The sequence below is a fragment of the Poromitra crassiceps genome (genome assembly GCF_964638095.1).
Source record: "Poromitra crassiceps genome assembly, chromosome: 19".
In the NCBI taxonomy this organism is placed as follows: Eukaryota; Metazoa; Chordata; class Actinopteri; order Beryciformes; family Melamphaidae; genus Poromitra; species Poromitra crassiceps.
In genome coordinates, this window is record NC_139646.1 from 2099035 (window position 1) to 2122680 (window position 23646).

The 23646-nt window shown below is 44.1% G+C and overlaps 1 protein-coding gene across 3 annotated transcripts in view; it reads right to left on the minus strand.

The window, feature by feature from the left end:
• Nucleotides 1-23646, minus strand: part of tmc6b (transmembrane channel-like 6b) — a 36071-nt gene that overhangs the window by 8922 nt on the left and 3503 nt on the right. For all 3 annotated transcript variants that reach the window (XR_014553557.1, XM_083656275.1, XM_083656276.1), the window contains exons 2-10: nt 16886-17076; nt 12973-13091; nt 12701-12883; nt 7758-7922; nt 6035-6143; nt 4357-4441; nt 3482-3742; nt 2634-2848; nt 1234-1378 (exon numbers count right to left, since the gene is read on the minus strand). Coding sequence is in view for 2 of the 3 variants with exons in the window: in XM_083656275.1 (XP_083512401.1) it covers nt 1234-1378; nt 2634-2848; nt 3482-3742; nt 4357-4441; nt 6035-6143; nt 7758-7922; nt 12701-12883; nt 12973-13091; nt 16886-16941 (1338 nt within the window). In the remaining variant the exon portion in view is untranslated. The remainder of the gene's footprint in view (nt 1-1233; nt 1379-2633; nt 2849-3481; nt 3743-4356; nt 4442-6034; nt 6144-7757; nt 7923-12700; nt 12884-12972; nt 13092-16885; nt 17077-23646) is intronic.

Consider the following 23646-nt stretch of genomic DNA (forward strand, 5'->3'; position numbering starts at 1 on the left):
CAAACCGGTTTCGATTTTCGAGCGTCAAATGAGGTTCCAGCAGCGACCAAAGCCTCTGAGCTCCCCCCCTTCCTCCCTCTCTGCCCACTTCCATCCCCGTCTCGATAAGTAGTGCTCCTCAAACTCTCACGGCAGTTTAAATACAGCAGGCATTAATACGCTACACTAGCAAGACGACAACGTGAGAATAAGGTTCTAAACACATCGGCTAGCAAAACATAGCCTATCCCTGGATGTCATGATGAGATTAGAATAAGTTTGGACAGAATTGCATAATTTCCCCCCGCAGCGCTGCCTTTTTTCTCTCCCCCTCTGCACGGCAGACCGACAGACAGGTAGGATGATCCAACAGCCTCTATCCCAAGCTTGCCCAGATGACGTGCTGAACAAAAGGCTCGATTTCCCGCTGCAAAGTCGATCTCTGAGAAGAATACTAGACAGGCCCGGTTCTACGGGGGTGCAAAAGCATGCATTGCACCCTTATTTTAATTGTCTGCATGCTCAGTTGAAAAGTAATTTTTTTTTTTTTTTTTTTATAATAAATGCTACAGCTGCACACTTACTGTTTAAACTTGAATTATAGTTGTTGTTTTTCTTTGTTCTTTGATGTGATTTTATGGCTTTTTGGCACCTATATGTAACCTTTTAAGGTTGAGATAATTGTATTATCATTATATGGTCCAAATATTTCAGTAAAGCACTTGAAATATTCTTGCTTGGGTGGTATCATTCTACTTGAAATGATGGTCAAATGCATTATTTTTAGTAAAATAACATGTCAAATTTTTGCAGCACTGTGCTCCAAACCACGCCGGAGCTTCTCCCCATGTTTAGAAAGTGATTAAGTGGTTTATTGAGTCATGTCTAGCAGGGTAACTGCGGCGGATAGTCGGAGACCTGATTCTACGGTTTTAATCCGCAGTTCATGTTTAGAAGAGGCTTATGACAGGGCCTCAAAACTACGGTATAACAACTTTTTTTAATCAGTCAATTGTGCCTGATTACATATAAATGAGTGGCCTTTTCCCCCAAATAGTGATGGTTCTGTCATTCTGTGGTGTATACATTTCAGATCCGATGCTTGCAGTGCGCTATAGGGGCAGAAATTGACACGCGTCAAATGACAAGCGTCAAGTTTCGATCCCTGTGCGTTTGGGGCTTAGGTGTGTGTGTGTGTGTGTGTGTGTGTGCGTGCGTGTGTGCGTGTGTGCGTGCGCATGTGCATGCGTGCACCTTGAACTGGGTGCAGATGTTCTCAGACATGAGTGTGACAGAAGTCTTCTTGATGACTTTGAAGTCCCAGGAGCTGAAGGCCTTCACAGCCAGTAAACCATGGGACTTGTCAATGCGGAAACTCTGGCCGAACGACTTCGACATGCTGTTGGATCAATCACATATAAACATGTACACACACACACACACACACACACACACACACACACACACACACACACACACACACACACACACACACACACACACACACACACACACACACACACACACACACACACACACACACACACACACAACATGAGCCAGATCACTTATAAACATGTACATACACATAACATGAGCCAGATCACTTATAAACATGTACATACACATACACATAACATGAGCCAGATCACTTTCAAGGTAAAGCCCTTTATGTTTCAAATGGTCCCATGTTTCGAGGTACATCTTCATGTTCAGTATAGACGGTTTTCACCAGCTGCAACCCCACAGCATTTCCTTTTTCTCAGCTTCTTCTTCTGTGTTTTATGGCGGTTGGCATCCTTAAATGTTGCATTACCACCACCTGAATTGTATCAGCTTCACAGTGCTAACTATTTACAGTGTCCACTTTCTCGGCTGTTCAGGGGGAAACACTGACATAGCCTACTTCTACTTCTATTTCTATTTTTTATTTATTTTTATGTAAAGATAGGCCTACAGCATGCGTGCAATAACGTACTGATAGTCAGCTTACTCTGTAACATGTAGTTTTTATTAGCCTCTCAGGCTAGCTCCAGACCGGACAACAACGGTTCCTACTACCCAGCGTGTGCACGTCTTTCAGACAGGGGTGGTTGTTCTGGCAACTATCATCAACAACAACAACAACAACAACTACTAACTACTACAAGACATAAAGACCGAAATAGGCTACCTTGTTAATGTGTCTGTCGGAGACACGGCCTAACGTTAACATTTAATATGAGCCGAATATCAGCCTGCGCTCAGCTATGTATACAGGAAGTAAACCGGATATCCAGGTGGGTTGTGATGGTTGTTATTGTTGTCAAGTTAAAACCGTCTATAGAGACAGTGCGGAGCACGTAACCATTCAGAAACCACGCCCAAAACGGGGGGAAACAAAAACTCCCCCCCCAATCCTGGCGTTCTCCTATGTCACGTTTTGCACACAAAGATCATATATACGGAAGATCAGCACTCCTTTGATTTCAACTTTAATTGGCGATTTCTTACATTTGTTGTCTGCGCAGCTTTGAGCTATGTTTAATTCAAGGAAAATTATGCTTGTGTATGGAAGTGAATGGAGAGCTTTTCCCCCGTGATGGGGCATGGCCTATTTCATGCAGTGTCTCTATGGTCAAAATGCATCCCTCAAAAGACACACTGTACTGTACCTGTAGACGAGGATGATACACGTGATGAAGAAAGCCATTGCTATGGTGAAGAAGTAGGCGAGCGGCATGTTGTAGGAGAGGTGCTGCGACGCACAGGCCAGCCCGGTTTCATTGGACACGGAGAGATTCTGCCCTCTGCCATCGTCCCTGCAGCTCTGACGCAGCATCACGTTTGAGTAGTAGCCGTAGTACATCACCGAGTCTGAGAAGTAACCCTGAGAGAGGGAGAGATGGAGAAGAGGCGTATTGGCACAGTTTCCGGTTCATTCATTCTGTAAGTCTACTGGCTCATATCGATAAGACAGGCCATCCAGATTCTTGTTAGGGGACAGGCAACCTAAATATCTCTATTTTGGCTTAGAATCTACAAATGGGGGATGAGGATGTACCTTGCTAACATGCACGTTTCCTAATTTGAGTTCCACTTAGCCCCACCTGCTTGTGATTATTTATAGTGAAGGACTGCTATGTTACGATTCTATAGTTCTTTTAACTTGACTACCTACAGTAAGGACTTAACTTAACTTAACTTGACTACCTACAGTAAGGACTTAACTTAACTTAACTTGACTACCTACAGTAAGGACTGAACCCTGATGAAAGCAGCAGGACCTGCTGAAACGCTATCTACTGTATGCATATAGGAGCTGTGAGTGTGTCTGTTTAGGCTCGTTAAACCCTGTTGGCCTGCACCTCCGCAATACGGCTGTGCGTTTCTTCATTGTTTGTGTGAACTTGATATGCAACTACTCGCCCATTGTGCGGCAAGTGTTTAGAAAAACATAAAAGCCTAAATGGTCTTTTAGGTGTTATGATATAATGTATTACTGCAGCTCCCTGGTGCTTACCTCGCCAGTGAGGAGCTCCAGCCCAGTGAAGGGGGCTCGTCCACCAGGCAGCGGGGCCGGCGGGTGCACAGCCTGGGGCAGCACCAGGAACGCACCGATCACCAGGAACAGGAAGAGGTTGAAGAAGAGGAGGGTCTTCAGGAAGAGGAAGTATGAAAGGACGCCAGTGCCGAAACGCCCGCTCACCCTCTTGAGCGGCACCTGCCACAGCTGGAGGGAGTGCAGGAAAGACAGCCAACTGTACCAACTCTGTCTCGCAGCCTGGGGAGGGGGGGAGAGGGGTGTGTGATTCATGTGATTCAATGTAAATTAATATCATGGTAATTATGTGGAAAATAATTGCCTAATGTGAGAAAGAACATTTTAAGAATTCTGGCAAGAAAACATACTGTACTGTATAGTGTTGTATAGGAGAATAGAAATGGTGAAACTTTTCCATTATCTACTAATAATTCATCACAATTTAGCAGTACAATTCCAGACAGATTGTCAACTCGTGTTTGTGCTTGTGCTTGTGTGAACTTGTGACTCACACTGAGAGAGTCATCAAGGCTTGGGCAACAAGACGATTGCAAAGCCTAGATACTGGTAACAACAACTACAGGAAACACCCACTGACTACAGGAAACACCCACTGACTCCCATGTTTAAGCTTCGACACAAGTCACATGTGGATTGTGAAAAAGGGGCTGCAACACAACATCAGAAAGACGTTCCTAATATTTTGTACTTCTGTCTGTCTGATCATGATGCATGAGAGGCCTACAGAAATACAAACTGGTATCTAGATACACTATCAGTGTTGGGACAGGACTTGACATTCTCTTGGGAAAAACTAGAACACAGGAAGTAGACCAGAAAAATAAGTGACTCACAATGATGATGTAATACTTGAGTTGACTGCAACAGGGTATCTGACTGCTAGAAAATGTGCGTTTCTCCTTCCGTAATGCTTTCCTCCTAGAGACACACAAACAGAGAGAGAGTGAGTGTGGTGTGGAATTCAGATTCACAAAGACGGCTTAATCTGACCAGTCGGTATAATGAGTGTAAAGATCAGTCTACCTGAGGTCACCTGAGGTCACTCTTCTTCTTAATCTGACCAGCTGGTATAATGAGTGTAATGATCAGTCTACCTGAGGTCACTCTTCTTAATCTGACCAGCTGGTATAATGAGTGTAATGATCAGTCTACCTGAGGTCACTCTTCTTAATCTGACCAGCTGGTATAATGAGTGTAATGATCAGTCTACCTGAGGTCACTCTTCTTAATCTGACCAGTTGGTATAATGAGTGTAATGATCAGTCTAACTGAGGTCACTCTTCTTCTTAATCTGACCAGTTGGTATAATGAGTGTAATGATCAGTCTACCTGAGGTCACTCTTCTTCTTAATCTGACCAGCTGGTATAATGAGTGTAATGATCAGTCTACCTGAGGTCACTCTTCTTCTTAATCTGACCAGTTGGTATAATGAGTGTAACGATCAGTCTACCTGAGGTCACTCTTCTTCTTAATCTGACCAGCTGGTATAATGAGTGTAATGATCAGTCTACCTGAGGTCACTCTTCTTCTTAATCTGACCAGTTGGTATAATGAGTGTAACGATCAGTCTACCTGAGGTCACTCTTCTTCTTAATCTGACCAGCTGGTATAATGAGTGTAATGATCAGTCTACCTGAGGTCACTCTTCTTCTTAATCTGACCAGTTGGTATAATGAGTGTAATGATCAGTCTACCTGAGGTCACTCTTCTTCTTAATCTGACCAGTTGGTATAATGAGTGTAACGATCAGTCTACCTGAGGTCACTCTTCTTCTTAATCTGACCAGCTGGTATAATGAGTGTAATGATCAGTCTACCTGAGGTCACTCTTCTTCTTAATCTGACCAGCTGGTATAATGAGTGTAATGATCAGTCTACCTGAGGTCACTCTTCTGACCAGTTGGTATAATGAGTGTAATGATCAGTCTACCTGAGGTCACTCTTCTTCTTAATCTGACCAGTTGGTATAATGGGTGTAATGATCAGTCTACCTGAGGTCACTCTTCTTAATCTGACCAGTTGGTATAATGAGTGTAATGATCAGTCTACCTGAGGTCACTCTTCTGACCAGCTGGTATAATGAGTGTAATGATCAGTCTACCTGAGGTCACTCTTCTTCTTAATCTGACCAGTTGGTATAATGAGTGTAATGATCAGTCTACCTGAGGTCACTCTTCTTCTTAATCTGACCAGTTGGTATAATGAGTGTAATGATCAGTCTACCTGAGGTCACTCTTCTGACCAGCTGGTATAGTGAGTGTAATGATTAGTCTAACTGAGGTCACTCTTCTGACCAGCTGGTATAATGAGTGTAATGATCAGTCTACCTGAGGTCACTCTTCTTCTTAATCTGACCAGCTGGTATAATGAGTGTAATGATCAGTCTACCTGAGGTCACCTGAGGTCACTCTTCTTCTTAATCTGACCAGTTGGTATAATGAGTGTAATGATCAGTCTACCTGAGGTCACTCTTCTGACCAGTTGGTATAATGAGTGTAATGGTCAGTCTACCTGAGGTCACTCTTCACGGCGATGCTGAGCGGCATGGCTCTGAGCATCCTGATTCTGTCACTCTCTGACAGGTTCTGCAGGTTGTTCACCAGGCGGTCCAGCTTACTCACTGGAACACACACATGGAAAAGCATCAGGTCCATTACACAGGGATGCAGGCACTCTTTCCATAGAAAAAGTAAAATACCTTTATTATTTTTTGGCCAATTCATAGCATACACATTTATGTTTAAAAAGCACCACCGCATTGCAGCACATACATAGCCTTCCTCAGGGTGCAAGCTGTGGAAGAGTAACAGCGCCAATGCCATATATAATCTCTATTAGGTCACATGATCTGGAAATAGCTGCTTTATCACATATCACACATGACCTACATCCACAGAACTACAATGTTTACATCCAGTAGGCCTACATACATTCAACACAAAAAGGAGAATATTAAGCACTAGGGGTGCACCGATCGATCGGCAAGCAATCTGTATCGGCCGATTTTGACCTCAAATATGCGATCGGCTGATTGCTGATATTTTTTTATATTATCATCATTATTATTATTTATTTATTTTTATAAAAAAAAGCCCTATCACTAATCAGGCTTTCCAACGATATAAAATACAATTAGTATTATTATTATTATTACAATTGGTATTATTAAAGGGGAGAAATAATCGACCGAAATAACGTTTCCAAACTTTTTTTGAGGAGTTTATATATCGGTGATCGGTCGATGATCGGTTGGGCAGATATTTCCCATAGGCGATCGGCAATCGGTGATCGGTGGCAAAAAACGTGATCGGTGCACCCCTATTAAGCACCGGTATCCCCCCTATATACATCAGAAACAATCACCGGTCACTGGCAGCAACTCAAAAGCATGCAGTCATTTTGAAGTGGTTTTATTTTTTTGTTCAACCAAACTTTAGAATGGGCAAGATGCGTGGCCCGTGATCTAAGCGACTTTGACCGCGGTCTGATCGTTGGTGCCAGGCCTGGACGCTCGGCATCTCAGAAACAGCTGTTCTCCTGGGATTTTCATGCACCACAGTCTCTCGAGTTTACAGAGAATGTTGCGATGAACAAGAAAACATCCAGTCGGCCGAAAGCACCTTGTTATAATGAGAGAGATCATTGGAAAATGGGTAGACTTGTTCAAGCTAACAGAAGGACCACAAATGCACAGATAAATAACAGCTCTTTACAACAGTGCTGTGCAGCAGAAGGGCATGTCACAACACACGTGTTGTCTGCCCTTAAGATAAATGGGCTATAGCAGTGGTTGCTTCAGTTCCCCTTTCCCTGATTTCTGAACCCAAGTACTGCCTTTACCCGACTACAACAATTTGCTTAGAAAACTGCAAGAGAAAACTATAGTATATGATGCAATGAATGAATGATAACCCACCTTTCGAACAATATAACATTACAAAATAAGAAATGGGATAAAAGATGTTAAATGAGTGCCTCCTGAGCAAATTTATTTTAACACTTCATCTTTCCATTTCCACCTTTCTCTCGAGTAGCCCCTGTAGTACCTCCACGTGCGCCTAGGGGTACGCGTACCCCAGTTTCAGAACCACTGGGGCTATAGCAACAGTCGAGCAGCTGCTACTAGATATAGATGTGCCTAATAAAGCGGCCGGGAAAAGTGTAGATAGAGATGAGAGATGAGAGTTGCACATTTGCATGAATATGTTATGCGTGTGCGAGCTTCCTCTCTCACACTCTGTGCTGTCAGCCTCCATGCCGTCCGTCTCCACGCCGTAGCCTCGGATGCTGGGTCTGGCTGAGTGGGCGAAGTCTCGGATGGAGGGTCTGCTCTGCCTGCGTCTCCGCAGCTGCATGGTCCTGTTATAGTACTGAGAGATAATTGCTCCCCTGTTACGGCCTAGGAAGAGGAGGAGGAAGAGGAGGAAGAGGATGAGGAAGAGGAGGAGGACAGAAGTAAACGATCAGACCGTTCTTGGATTTAGAAATTAGAAGGTACTCTGTGAGTGTGTAAACCTCTGCCAACACTAAACAATTCTCCAACTCGCTGTTAGACCCACAGACATCATTCCTATCCCTTAAATTTTAAGTGAGATTGATTTTTGTGACCCTGCAAATGTATGCTCTGGATTTGGAATGTAGTAGCGATCTGTTATTGTCATAGTTATCTAGAAATCTCAGATCCGGAAAACACCACAAAATGTAATAAATTGTTCATTGGCCCAAGGCCGATCAGTAAACCAAATTGTACGGTAATGTCATGGTCATTTCTTATGTTTTTAAGATATCCTGCTGACAGACAGTGATATAACCTTAGCAGATGTAAAAAGTGTGAAAAGGTCATATCCAATTTAAAATAATCAGTGGGAGTTGTATATAGTAAAATGTTATTAATTTGTGTAAAAAAGAATATAGTTTTAACAAGGTGTTTATGTGGGTGTTTGCACCATGTCGCAAGTACGCAAAGATGAGCTGTCATTCCCCACTTCTGCTTCCGATGGGGAGAGAAAAACTAAATTAATCTCATCTGACACTGATAGGAGCCATCAAGCCACCTTCATCTCCAGATAGAGAGTGTCTCTGTCAGCACTGCAGCACCTGACCACCTTCATCTCCAGATAGAGAGTGTCTCTGTCAGCACTGCAGCACCTGACCACCTTCATCTCCAGATAGAGAGTGTCTCTGTCAGCACTGCAGCACCTGACCACCTTCATCTCCAGATAGAGAGTGTCTCTGTCAGCACTGCAGCACCTGACCACCTTCATCTCCAGATAGAGAGTGTCTCTGTCAGCACTGCAGCACCTGACCACCTTCATCTCCAGATAGAGAGTGTCTCTGTCAGCACTGCAGCACCTGACCACCTTCATCTCCAGATAGAGAGTGTCTCTGTCAGCACTGCAGCACCTTCATCTCCAGATAGAGAGTGTCTCTGTCAGCACTGCAGCACCTGATCTCCAGATAGAGAGTGTCTCTGTCAGCACTGCAGCACCTGACCCGTCACACAGGCTGACAGGAAGATGCCACCGCCTGACATACTAACAGCTTCCTCATGAAACTCTGCTCAGCCTGAACACTGCCTTTCTGGGTCTATAGTTAAATAATGTGTAGTGCATGGCACAAATACCGCTAACCGCATGGTTTGGGAGTCTCACTGTACAGCTCAAATCGAGAGTCATGAGGATGGTAAAAACTGCCATGAAGGTGATCGGCAGAAAGGATTATCCGACACTTCAGTAACCTGGCAAATAGAGTTCTGACTGATCCAAACCACATCCTCTACTCTGAGTACGAGATGCTATCCTCGGGCAGACGGTTCAGAGCCAGCCGCTGCAAAAGCAATAGATATAGTCTATCCTTCCTTCCTACTTCTATTGCACTGCTGAATAGACAGCGAGCCCCTTCCTCACGGGTGGAACACCTGCACTGATGGGAGGAGGCAGTAGCTAAGTGCGCTTGTTTCTTTTCTTTTAGTCCTTCTTGTGGTTTCTCCTTGTTTTTCATCTCGCCATGGTTTTATGCTTCTATGATTTTATGTTTTTTTATGGTTATATGCTTTTTTTTATCTTATTATTTTATTTTATTATCTTATTTCACATGATAGTGCAATAAGGGTCAGTGCAATATGGGGGGTGCAATTTTTTTCTTGCCTAAACAGGCACTGCCTGTTCAACCCGGGTTCTGTTCAATGTCTTGTGAAAATGCTACTGTCATGTTGCTGTTGTTTTCTTTCTCTTGTTGCTACATGTTTTGCCGATCGACATGCTGTAATGTACTTTGTAGCCCAAGACAAATTTCCCCTCCGGGACAATAAAGTTTATCTGATCTGATCTAATCTAACATTATTTCTGCATGGTACTGTAGCTAAATAATGTGTAGTGCATGGCACGAATACCGCTAACAGAGTATTTCTGCATGGTACTGTAGCTAAATAATGTGTAATGCATGGCACGAATACCGCTAACAGAGTATTTCTGCATGGTACTGTAGCTAAATAATGTGTAGTGCATGGCACGAATACCGCTAACAAAGTATTTCTGCATGGTACAGTAGCTAAATAATGTGTAGTGCATGGCACGAATACCGCTAACAAAGTATTTCTGCATGGTACTGTAGCTAAATAATGTGTAGTGCATGGCACGAATACCGCTAACAGAGTATTTCTGCATGGTACAGTAGCTAAATAATGTGTAATGCATGGCACGAATACCGCTAACAAAGTATTTCTGCATGGTACTGTAGCTAAATAATGTGTAGTGCATGGCACGAATACCGCTAACAAAGTATTTCTGCATGGTACTGTAGCTAAATAATGTGTAGTGCATGGCACGAATACCGCTAACAGAGTATTTCTGCATGGTACTGTAGCTAAATAATGTGTAGTGCATGGCACGAATACCGCTAACAGAGTATTTCTGCATGGTACTGTAGCTAAATAATGTGTAGTGCATGGCACGAATACCGCTAACAGAGTATTTCTGCATGGTACTGTAGCTAAATAATGTGTAATGCATGGCACGAATACCAATAACAAAGTATTTCTGCATGGTACTGTAGCTAAATAATGTGTAATGCATGGCACGAATACTGCTAACAAAGTATTTCTGCATGGTACTGTAGCTAAATAATGTGTAGTGCATGGCACGAATACCGCTAACAGAGTATTTCTGCATGGTACTGTAGCTAAATAATGTGTAGTGCATGGCACGAATACCAATAACAAAGTATTTCTGCATGGTACTGTAGCTAAATAATGTGTAGTGCATGGCACGAATACCGCTAACAGAGTATTTCTGCATGGTACTGTAGCTAAATAATGTGTAGTGCATGGCACGAATACCGCTAACAGAGTATTTCTGCATGGTACTGTAGCTAAATAATGTGTAGTGCATGGCACGAATACCAATAACAAAGTATTTCTGCATGGTACTGTAGCTAAATAATGTGTAGTGCATGGCACGAATACCGCTAACAGAGTATTTCTGCATGGTACTGTAGCTAAATAATGTGTAGTGCATGGCACGAATACCGCTAACAGAGTATTTCTGCATGGTACTGTAGCTAAATAATGTGTAGTGCATGGCACGAATACCAATAACAAAGTATTTCTGCATGGTACTGTAGCTAAATAATGTGTAGTGCATGGCACGAATACCGCTAACAGAGTATTTCTGCATGGTACTGTAGCTAAATAATGTGTAGTGCATGGCACGAATACCGCTAACAGAGTATTTCTGCATGGTACTGTAGCTAAATAATGTGTAGTGCATGGCACGAATACCGCTAACAGAGTATTTCTGCATGGTACTGTAGCTAAATAATGTGTAATGCATGGCACGAATACCGCTAACAAAGTATTTCTGCATGGTACTGTAGCTAAATAATGTGTAGTGCATGGCACGAATACCAATAACAAAGTATTTCTGCATGGTACTGTAGCTAAATAATCTGTAGTGCATGGCACGAATACCACTAACAAAGCATTTCTGCATGGTACTCTAGCTAAATAATGTGTAGTGCATGGCACGAATATCGCTAACAAAGTATTTCTGCATGGTACTGTAGCTAAATAATGTGTAGTGCATGGCACGAATATCGCTAACAAAGTATTTCTGCATGGTACTGTAGCTAAATAATGTGTAATGCATGGCACGAATATCGCTAACAAAGTATTTCTGCATGGTACAGTAGCTAAATAATGTGTAATGCATGGCACGAATATCGCTAACAAAGTATTTCTGCATGGTACAGTAGCTAAATAATGTGTAATGCATGGCACGAATATCGCTAACAAAGTATTTCTGCATGGTACAGTAGCTAAATAATGTGTAATGCATGGCACGAATACCGCTAACAAAGTATTTCTGCATGGTACAGTAGCTAAATAATGTGTAATGCATGGCACGAATACCGCTAACAAAGTATTTCTGCATGGTACTGTAGCTAAATAATGTGTAGTGCATGGCACGAATACCGCTAACAAAGTATTTCTGCATGGTACAGTAGCTAAATAATGTGTAATGCATGGCACGAATACCGCTAACAAAGTATTTCTGCATGGTACAGTAGCTAAATAATGTGTAATGCATGGCACGAATACCGCTAACAAAGTATTTCTGCATGGTACTGTAGCTAAATAATGTGTAGTGCATGGCACGAATACCACTAACAGAGTATTTCTGCATGGTACTGTAGGGCCTTTTGGATAAAAGCATCGATCAGAAAAACTAACTTACTTTAACAGATCACCATGCATTGCTGTGGTTATAGACCCCTTTCACAGCAACCATTTTGAGGTGGTAAAGCAGGAAGTAAAGCAGGTGTAACAAATACTGCCATTCCATTTAGGTGTTCCAGTGCCAGAGCTCTCATTAATGTCATTGGTTACACCTTCTTTACATCCTGCATTACCACCTCACAACAGTCGCTGGGAAAAGGGCCTACTTCAGTATATAGGGGTTTTGAAAGGACTTCATACACCCAAGGGTGGTATTTCTTTCTTAGCCCATAGAGGAGCATGTACACTAGTAATCCTTCAACTGACGTTAATCCAAGAAGATCCAGGTTTAAACTTTTCACATGACAACCGTGAAATAGCCCGTTTATCCCTCTGTAGCCATCTCTCTGTCTTTCTCTCCGTCAGTATCAGGCCATTTTCAACCAGCCGTCTGCAGGACCCACCGATGGTGCGACTGGGCATGGAGGACAGGACTTTCAAGGTGGCTGCGGACCATAATTCCGGGGCGGTCTGACGTTGTATGAGGGGGTCTGATTGGGACGCTTCCTGCTCCCGTTGGTCTTCCGTGTGCTCCCACCTCCCTCCCCACTCCTCACGCCGAGGGCTGGCCAGGTACGGCACACAGTCTGGGGCATGGGGAGAAAAACACACATTGGAGGATGATAGATTATAGAGATAGTGTTATCGCGTATAAATTCACAAACACATTAAGTACCTCGACCCTCGTCGTCCAGTTCTCTCTGTAGCTGCTGCAGCTCCACAGCGTCATACTGCGTCTGCTCGGCGATCAGCTGGTTGAACGAGTCGTGAACGCCTTCCTCATCCACGGGACTCCTGACAGTGAGGACATATTTTTAAAAAGTGGTGAAGAAAGGAGATATAGGGCTCAGAAACATGCAAGATTTCCCGAGTTGAAAGACACACTTGCATACCAGCTCACAATGCTCGGAGGCAGTGGTACTCAAACTTTTCCCTACTCAAGAGCCCCCCATTGACCAAAAAAAATCTTTGCAAGAGCCACAATTCTAAAAAGTCCCTTTCCTCCCATTATTTATTCTGAGATTTTTATTTATTTATGTATTTTAAAGACGAAATGAACCCAATGGAGCACTGCGCGTGGGTCGGAGTCACGTTTCAGACTGAAAACATAACTTGTCTGAGATGACAGGTTGAGAGGCGGGCCATAGTAGCATGTCGATGATTTTATTTGACAATTCTGGGGACTGGATTTTTCTTTGGCCAATCCTGGCGTGTTCTGCCCCCAAATTGAGTGGGATTCAGGTTAGTGGAGCTACGCGAGTAGAGCCGCAGGCAGCCAGTTGCCTTTTGTGTGGTGCGGAGCAGTGAGTGCAGCCCGTCGGCCTGGAATCGCCGAGAGGCCGGGGTCTGAATTCGGCCTTAACAACGTTAACTAACGTTATCCTGGAATGCGAGTTTAACGAGCCAGTTACATTTCTTTGCATTCTTAGATATTACCGTTTGCTATTTTTCTATGTTACATACAATTGGCCAAGTTAGTAGTTAGTTTATGGGCTAGAAATTCTGCCAGATTACAGACACTAGGCGCCATTTTCTCCTTTATTTGGAGGAGAAAATTATCCTGAAATAAAGATTGATTGACAGCTGCCATGTTGTGTTCGGTCGTGATATGATTGGCTGAAATGGGGTAGAGATTTGATAGTACTATGTGACGTCAGCAAACTGCAGATTACTGTTATGAATGAAATCTTGAAAAATGAACTTTTGGTGTGCAGAAGTGTAAAAAACGAAAGAATTTAGATTTTTGCGATTTGTTTTGCATACGTTAATAAATAGGTGCACTGAATACCCAGGTATTTGAACTAAAATGAAAAAAGAAATAATTTTTGGGTTCAGCTCGACTTAAAAGAGCCATAACTACCCATAAACTACCCGCATGTGGCCCTAGGGAGCCTCGGGTTGAGTATCATTGAGGCCTGTGAGCCACTGACCACACTACAAATAAAGTGTGTTTCACTCTCTTGACTCAGATCCCAGAGGAAGTCTCTGTAAGAGGCCCAAACTCCCACGGAGGGGGGGGGGGCAGGAAGAGAGTCGCACAGAAGGCAATCTAGTCTGTAATATTAGCAAACAAAAGACCCAGAAACACTAGAGATGTCACTAGAGCCCTAGCTCCCCCCCTGTTTTTTTTAAATAGCTTTGGGACATAAATAGCCTATCAAAATATTAGGGGTGGGAATCACCAGATGCCCACGATACGATACTAAAATGATACTTGAGTCACGATACGATAGCATTGCGATATCGCCGATATTGCGATTTCTTACTTTTTTTAACTGCAAATGATGTTCCCAAAGGAAAACTTTGTCAACATCTGGTTTATATAAGAACAATTTTCCAGTCTGTACATCTCACTTCAACCATTTTATTGCAGCAACATTGTCAAGTAGACAGACCAACAACTTTCATAAAGTCATGTCATAGTTGCATGCACCTGACAAACTGAACTGGTTGTTACAGTCTACTTACAGTCCACCTTAACTGGATGTGTGTGTGGACTACTGTACTTAGGTAGTTTTTGAACAATGCAACTTCACTTCAGTTGCACAAAACATCTTGTGCCCATTCAGTAACTGGGGAATTTGTAAATTACTGTTATGACAAAACTGTTACTGTTAAAACAAAATGAAAATATGCTACCGTTTGTTTACTGCTGGCCTTGGAACAAAAGTTTATAGCAGCCCGGTGGCCTGACATGGCCTGCAAAACAACAACCCTTTTTTTTTTTTGCAATATCGATACTTGGCGTCCAAATATCGATACACTATCGTCAGGCAAAATATCGTGATACTATGGTGTATCGATTTTTCCCCCCACCCCTACAAAATATCATAGGCAGGTATACCAATCAAATAAACTAATTTAAGAAGTTAACCATTTGATTATAAAACGAAATAGTTTTAGGCTATACAATCGACACTGTGTCTGCCTGGCACGCACGCACACACAAACACCCACCTGTGCCGCGCACTTCCATGCAGGCAGCGGCGGCCTCCTTTCCTGGATTATAACGCCACAGTTTCTAATTGAGAAAATGGATTCTACTCATTTTTGGCAAAGCTTTTGATTGATGGAAGTCATCAAACACACAGGATGTTTTCTCTGTGTGTCAGAACTTGTTGCGGGGAAGTTTTCAGCGCGAGGCGAGCGCAGCATTACTTTTACACTGTCTGGAGGGACGCAGTGGGCGGTCTTATATAATGTCGGATTTAACCTCTCTGGGTAAGTACTGAGTTTAGTTTATCTCTAAATAATTCGCGCTGCATAGGCTACCATAGCGCTTGTGTCTTTATGTGCTGTTTTTAGCTTGTCTTTACCTTGTCTTTTATCTACTGTAAAGCACCTTGAGATTTGTTTTACATTTTAAAGTGTGCTATATAAATTAAAGCCATTATTTATGTCTCTTTTTTTGGAGTGAATATGCGACTGCTCTCTCCATAGATAATCTATCTCCAACATGTATTTTGAGCCACATTGATTCATGACGTATCCTCTTCTAATCTTGGTAGTATATAGCCAGGCGTGGCAGCGTTTCAACTCGGCCAGTCAGCACAGCAGTCTGCCAGATGTGTGCAGCTTTTGGGTGTTAAATAAAGCGTTTTGACATTGTTCTATATCCTGCCTGCCTCATTCAGTTTGTTAAAGGAACACTCTGCCCATTTTCAACCAGCTTTGTATCATTAGAACATCAGTAGAATATCAGAAAACTGTAAACGGTTTTGAAGTCTGTCATTTAATTTGACAGTTATTGAGTGTTAAAGTGTGGACCAGTGACATCACTGGTCCACACAAACTCAAATGAATAACTCATTAACTCAAATCAACTCTCAATAACTGTCAAACTAGATGAATGATGAATAGTCGAGAAACTCCGCGGTTGCCGGCGATACTCCTGTACTTGTTTCATTGTTGTTATCGAGTCTATTTCTGCAATAACTGCACTTTATGCCTGTTTAAACTAGACGAACATTGACATGACTCCTCGAGACGGACAGGCAAGGAGGCGGCCATTATTGTTTTGTTAGTGCACTGCTAGTTGCGTTCCTGATTGGCCAACATGCGCTCTCAATCACAGGGCACTGAGCACAGTCGCTGATTGGCTCTTCCACTTTGCAGTTTCTGCTTAAAGCCCTCCCAGGGCTTGAGGCCAGCCCGGGCCGGGGCTAGGGCCTAGATTTGAGCTTTAAAAAACACCCTTTCAAACAAACAAACACTGTAAGAGACTTCTCTGTGAAGACAATGGAGCGGAGGTTAGCAGCAGGTCACGTGGTGCAAAAACACCGACGAAAACCTTCCGGAACGTCCTGCTTTATGATCTGCCTTCCCCGTTTAAAGCCGAGCAAGGCATCAAAGAGCACAGATAATCCTGTCATCTCCACTCCCTGGTTTCTCTCTCCACTCTCTGCATTTCCCACAGCCTTTCACACGAGTAGTAACACGCAGCGACCCGACAGCTTGACAATAGCTAAACACACAGAAACATGTCGAGCTTAGAACAGAGAGTTCACGGCAGACTTCATGGCAGATGAGCCGAGACGGAAAGTAGGAGGAACACGAGGAGAAACACTTGGACTTTTCCCAATACTCACTCCAGTCCGGCTTCCATGTAGACGCGGTTTGGGTCAAAGTTATCAAAGCGAGCCATTCTTCTCCTCCTGCTCCTCCTCCTCCTCTATCGGGTCCCGGTCTGTCCGGCCGGCTGTGTCCGCCGAGCGATCGCAGAGGAATCACACCTGCTCAGACATGCTCCCCTGCTCCTCCATGCTGTCTCCTCCTCTACCTGAGAGAGAGGCGGAGAGAAGAAGGAGGGGCTGGACCATGAGAAGAGGGAGAGAAGGAATGTCTGCTGAGTTATACTGGAGGTAGTCTGCTCTCATCGTGTTGCTGCCTGTCTGGTGTGTCCCCCTGTTAACACAGTGAGCAGTGGCGTGCCTGACCAAGTTGGTGCCCTAGGCAAGATTTTTGCTGGCCACGAGGGCAGCGCCGAAGAAAATTTGACGTTTTTTGGACTTTCATCCATATTTAGAAGAATATTTAATTTTAAATTAACATTAGGATTATACTGTTGTGATGTCATTATTCAGTATCTTCTCCTTTTCTCACTCACTTTCATGTAAGCACCTGCTCTCCCTTTAGTCGTTTTACACTACAACAGACAGCAACACAGGCATAAACACTGAACTTATTATTATTATTATGGAAAACCAGATTATGATGAAAATCAAACACTTTTGAAGAGAAAGCGTATGAAATAAGATTAGAGCTGGGAAGCACAAACCGTTTTTTGGTGTTTGTTGGTGGTATAAACACAAGACAGCCAAATCCAACAATTTCAAAAATCCCATTTCTTGCCACCAGGGGGTGCTGCAGCACCCTCAGCACCCACCTTCCAGCTCCCTTCCCCCACTCTGGGAAAAAGCTCCGAGCAGGTAGAAGGGGGCGCGGCCACGCAGGGGGTGGGGTGGTATGGATTAGGGACCATGGTGAAAGTGCTGCAGCCCAGGCAGCCAGAAAGCCAGAATTAGAAAAATGATTTCACTATTATTTAAAGACTTAAGACGTTGTTCTGCTTATTTTTTGTCTACTATTGTAAAATAATAGTAGGCCTATTATCATGAAAAAGTATTTGTAAAAAAAAAAAAAAAAAAAAAAATTTTTTTTTTACCCTCTCTGGCGCCCCTAACGGCTCAAGCGCCCTTAGCATTTGCCTAGTTCGCCTAATGGACGGCACGCCACTGACAGTGAGGGAACAAAACTCAAGAACTTTTGTATGTTACAGCCAGAGGAATCAGATGTACACTCACGGAGCACTTTATTAGGAACACCTGTACACCTGCTTACTCATAGCAGTGGGACTTTTTCCACAGCAGCCATTTTGTGTCTAAAAGGTAGGGTAAACACAGGTGCAACCAAAACATGAATGAGTGCCCCAGCACTGGAACACCTAAAGTCCAGCTGTAAATGGATTGGAAGGTGGAAAGCCTCATTAATGCTTTGGTTGCACCTGCCTTTTAGACACAAAGTGTCAATTATCCATTCAGACCATCATGTGGCAGCAGTGCACTGTATAAGATCATGTAGAAGGTCATCTTCAGTTCATGTTCCAGTGCACTGCATAAGATCATGCAGGTACAGGTCATCTTCAGTTCATGTTCCAGTGCACTGCATAAGATCATGCAGGTACAGGTCATCTTCAGTTCATGTTCCAGTGCACTGCATAAGATCATGCAGGTACAGGTCATCTTCAGTTCATGTTCCAGTGCACTGTATAAGATCATGCAGGTACAGGTCATCTTCAGTTCATGTTCCAGTGCACTGTATAAGATCATGCAGGTACAGGTCATCTTCAGTTCATGTTCACATCAAACATCAGAATGAAGGAGGAAGTGATCTCGGTGACTTTGACTTTGACCGTGGCATGGCTGTTGGTGCCAGACGTGCTGATTTGAGCATTTCTGAAACTGCTGATCTCCTGGGATTTTCACACACAATAGTCTGTAAGTTCTACAGAAGATTGTGAAAACAGATCTCCAGTCAGTGAGCAGCAGTTCTGTGGAGCTTGTTGATAAGAGAGGTCAGTGGAGGTGAGGATGGCCAGACTGGTTGGAGCTGGCAGAAAGGCGACAGTAACTCAGCTAACCTCTTTATTGATTTATTTTTCACATTTTCTCCCATTTTCTCCCCAATTGTACTTGGCCATTTCACCCTGCCGTCCCGGTCGTTGCTCCACCCCCTCTGCCGATCTGGGGAGAATTGTAGACTAGCACCATGCTTCCTCCGATACACGTTTGTGCAGTCGCCAGCCGCTTCTTTTCACATGGCAGTGAGGACTTTCACCAGCAGGACATAGCACGTGGGAGGATCACACTATTCCCCCCAGTTCACCTCCCCCCGAAGAGGCACCCCGACCGACCAGAGGAGATGCTGGTGCAGCGACCATGGACTCATACCTCCACCGGCTTCCCACCCGCAGACACGGCCAATTGTGTCTGTAGGAACATCTGACCAAGCCAGAAGTACCTCTACTGGGAATTGAACGTGGGTCTCTGCTTTTACCTCTGTGACTAAGCCAGACAACCCCCCACCTCTTTACAACTGTGCTGAGCACAAAAGCATCTCAGAATGCAACAAGTCAAACCTTGAGACAGATGTTACTTTGTTAGCCGGTTCACATTGGGGCTGAAACCTGATAGGTGATCCTACTAAAGTGCGTGGTGGTGAGTGTGTATCAGGCCAGACTGAGCTCTGGGATTTGAAACAGATGAGAGAAGCAGTAGGAACTAGGAAGAAGCTGGGCAGGAATCATGCAGATACAATCAGATAACTATGATGAAAAGCTCAGGGAAAAGCCACATGGAGGAAAAACTTTGAATATTGCTTAAGACTGGTCATTTGTTTTTATGTGCAGTCAACATTTAGTGGCAGTAATGAATGATCATTGTGACGTGACAATGACAATCTCATAGAGATGACTTGTCATGAGGGATTACGTCATTATGTCTAGTCACGAGCACTCCTTTGTCAGGCCGTCTGTAACGAGGTCTGTGCTCAGTCAGTCAGTTTCACCACTGAATATTCATGAGAGCAGAGACAGAATGATTCATTGTCTAAGCTCAGTCACAGTCACAGTGCGTCCTACCGGGGCTTGGAGGGAGTGTGTGTCTGTGTCCCTGTGTGCTTTTTAACATGAGCGCCCATACGCAGGTCCCACTCCAAAATCTGTCTTAAATTACGTGCAAAACATTTGCGTAATGAACTTTCCAAGAAGACATTTCCTGTTGTTAGAAAACATGTCTTTAGTTGCAACATGAACATCAAAGTCAAACTAGGGGGGGTGTTCGCGGCTTAAGAACATTGAATCCAGATATTCATTAGTGAGCAATAAAAAGCCTTTTCCCAGCTATATGCAGGCCTCCCTGGTGTAGCAGAGGAGAGAGACTGTCTGTTGAATGCTTTCTCTTTGGGAATCTGTTGTCAAAGAAACAGTTGGCACAACTAAGTCTAAATCCAGATCCAACCAAGTCAAGTCCATGTCATTCATGTCAAGTCAAACTTCATCAGTTTTAAACGAAGTCATTATACAAACAAAATATATTTTCTCAAGACTTTTTCAAGTCATCAACGTGCAAGTCAATGTCAAGTCCCAAGTCACCAGAAGTCCTCGCCTCCGAAACATATTATCCATATACAGTAATATGTATATGACATGTGCACCTATGTGCAGTGAATATGCCACTGTCTCTGACTTGTCTTATCACTCTACTGCCTTATTGCTTGTTGTGTCTCTTGTTGTTTTTGCACTCATATGCCCTGTTATATTTACTATGTTGTAAACGGAGTCCACAGCACAAGAATTTCACACGTGATACTTGTACCACAGAGTGACAATAAAAATCTTGAATCTTGAATCTTGAATAAAAGCATCTATCAAATCGCAGGTAGCCTACAAGTGAGTTGGAGGCTATTTGTTTACATGTGTGTCCAATCCTATGTAAAGTGTCTTGTGTAGTTGAGTCGTTCTCTGTGTGTGTGGGTGTGTCTATATACTGTCTGTCTAGATACAGTAGAGGCCCACAGTTCCTCTGTAGGGTGGAGGTCTCTGCTGTGGGTGTGTCTATATACTGTCTAGATACAGTAGAGGCCCACAGTTCCTCTGTAGGGTGGAGGTCTCTGCTGTGGGTGTGTCTATATACTGTCTAGATACAGTAGAGGCCCACAGTTCCTCTGTAGGGTGGAGGTCTCTGCTGTGGGTGTGTCTATATACTGTCTAGATACAGTAGAGGCCCACAGTTCCTCTGTAGGGTGGAGGTCTCTGCTGTGGGTGTGTCTATATACTGTCTAGATACAGTAGAGGCCCACAGTTCCTCTGTAGGGTGGAGGTCTCTGCTGTGGGTGTGTCTATATACTGTCTAGATACAGTAGAGGCCCACAGTTCCTCTGTAGGGTGGAGGTCTCTGCTGTGGGTGTGTCTATATACTGTCTAGATACAGTAGAGGCCCACAGTTCCTCTGTAGGGTGGAGGTCTCTGCCTCTTTTCCTGTAGGGTGGAGGTCTCTGCCTCTAGATACAGTAGAGGCCCACAGTTCCTCTGTAGGGTGGAGGTCTCTGCTGTGGGTGTGTCTATATACTGTCTAGATACAGTAGAGGCCCAGAGTTCCTCTGTAGGGTGGAGGTCTCTGCTGTGGGTGTGTCTATATACTGTCTAGATACAGTAGAGGCCCAGAGTTCCTCTGTAGGGTGGAGGTCTCTGCTGTGGGTGTGTCTATATACTGTCTAGATACAGTAGAGGCCCACAGTTCCTCTGTAGGGTGGAGGTCTCTGCTGTGGGTGTGTCTATATACTGTCTAGATACAGTAGAGGCCCACAGTTCCTCTGTAGGGTGGAGGTCTCTGCTGTGGGTGTGTCTATATACTGTCTAGATACAGTAGAGGCCCACAGTTCCTCTGGAGGGTGGAGGTCTCTGCTGTGGGTGTGTCTATATACTGTCTAGATACAGTAGAGGCCCACAGTTCCTCTGTAGGGTGGAGGTCTCTGCTGTGGGTGTGTCTATATACTGTCTAGATACAGTAGAGGCCCACAGTTCCTCTGTAGGGTGGAGGTCTCTGCTGTGGGTGTGTCTATATACTGTCTAGATACAGTAGAGGCCCACAGTTCCTCTGTAGGGTGGAGGTCTCTGCTGTGGGTGTGTCTATATACTGTCTAGATACAGTAGAGGCCCACAGTTCCTCTGTAGGGTGGAGGTCTCTGCTGTGGGTGTGTCTATATACTGTCTAGATACAGTAGAGGCCCAGAGTTCCTCTGTAGGGTGGAGGTCTCTGCCTCTTTTCCTGACATGCGATGACTCTGAGATCAGCAGCACAGGCAGGCAGCAGGCAGCAGGCAGCAGGCAGCAGGCAGGCAGCAGGGCGGAGCTGCACAAAATACCACACGCACAAAATACCACAAAATACCACACGCACAAAATACCACAAAATACCACACGCACAAAATACCACACGCACAAAATTACCACACGCACAAAATACCACACGCACAAAATACCACAAAATACCACACGCACAAAATACCACACGCACAAAATACCACAAAATACCACACGCACAAAATACCACACGCACAAAATACCACACGCACAAAATACCACAAAATACCACACGCTCACAATCACATCCATTCTCTTTTCACTCATCAATCCATCTTTCCAGCTTCTTCTTTTCAAAATGTGCTCGTCCATCTTCTCTCTCTCTCTCTCTCTCTCTCTCTCTCTCTCTCTCTCTCTCTCTCTCTCTCTCTCTCTCTCTCTCTCTCTCTCTCTCTCTCTCTCTCTCTCTCTCTCTCTCTCTCTCTCTCTCTCTCTCTCTCTCTCTCTCTCTCTCTCTCTCTCTCTCTCTGGCCATTTTGGTCGCCTCTTTGGATACGACTCTGACTGTGTCAATGGCTCACTGTGGCAGAGAGGGCAGAGAGACAGACACAAACAGAACAGCACAGACAGGAGGAGAGACAGACACAAACAGAACACCACAGACAGGAGAGCTCACTGTGGCAGAGGGCAGAGAGACAGACACAAACAGAACACCACAGACAGGAGAGACAGACACAAACAGAACACCACAGACAGGAGAGCCCTGCGGTGAAGTGATGATTGCAGCATAGCTGGGGCAGCTGGCCATTCTCTCGCTCTGTCAGTGAGCACGTTAGCACGTTAGCCTGCAGGCTAGCGTCTTTGTGGGTCTTTGTTTATGTGCTTATGTGCATGTGTGAGTGTGATGACTAAACACTGAAATGATCTTCGGACAGAGACTGTCGTAGCCGGGGGAGGGGGGGGGGGGGGGGGGGGGGGGGGGGTTGAGGGGGTGGGCCAAACTCTGAACACAATCTGACAAAGGGGTCAGAGTTGAGCTGTACTGCTGCCAAACACAATATGGTTGGAAAACATAATGGGGGGCAACAGAACACAGATTAGCTCCATGTGCGTTGACGTTGACACAGAGGTAGAAGTTTGTTAGAAAACGGATTTAGAGGTGCTGAAGAGCCATCCAACAGACAGTAAAGCCGTAATAAAGCCGGGATCTTCTAGTCTAAACAAACCTGTCCCCAAATGCAAACAGAGCTTAACATTATATACAAGAGCACAATTATTCACACAGGATGAAATGGAAAACAAGAGTTATTGGCAGATATGGGGGCGCGAAGGAAAGCAAATGGTGTAAAGAAGATTTATATGTCTTGGCAGCTTTCAACAAATGCATGATAATCAGTTGTTCCCAGAGTACTGAGACAAACCGACAGAGGGAGTAAGGAGGCACAAAGCTACTCAGGCTGTCTTTTGTTTCAACAGCCTGATGTGAGT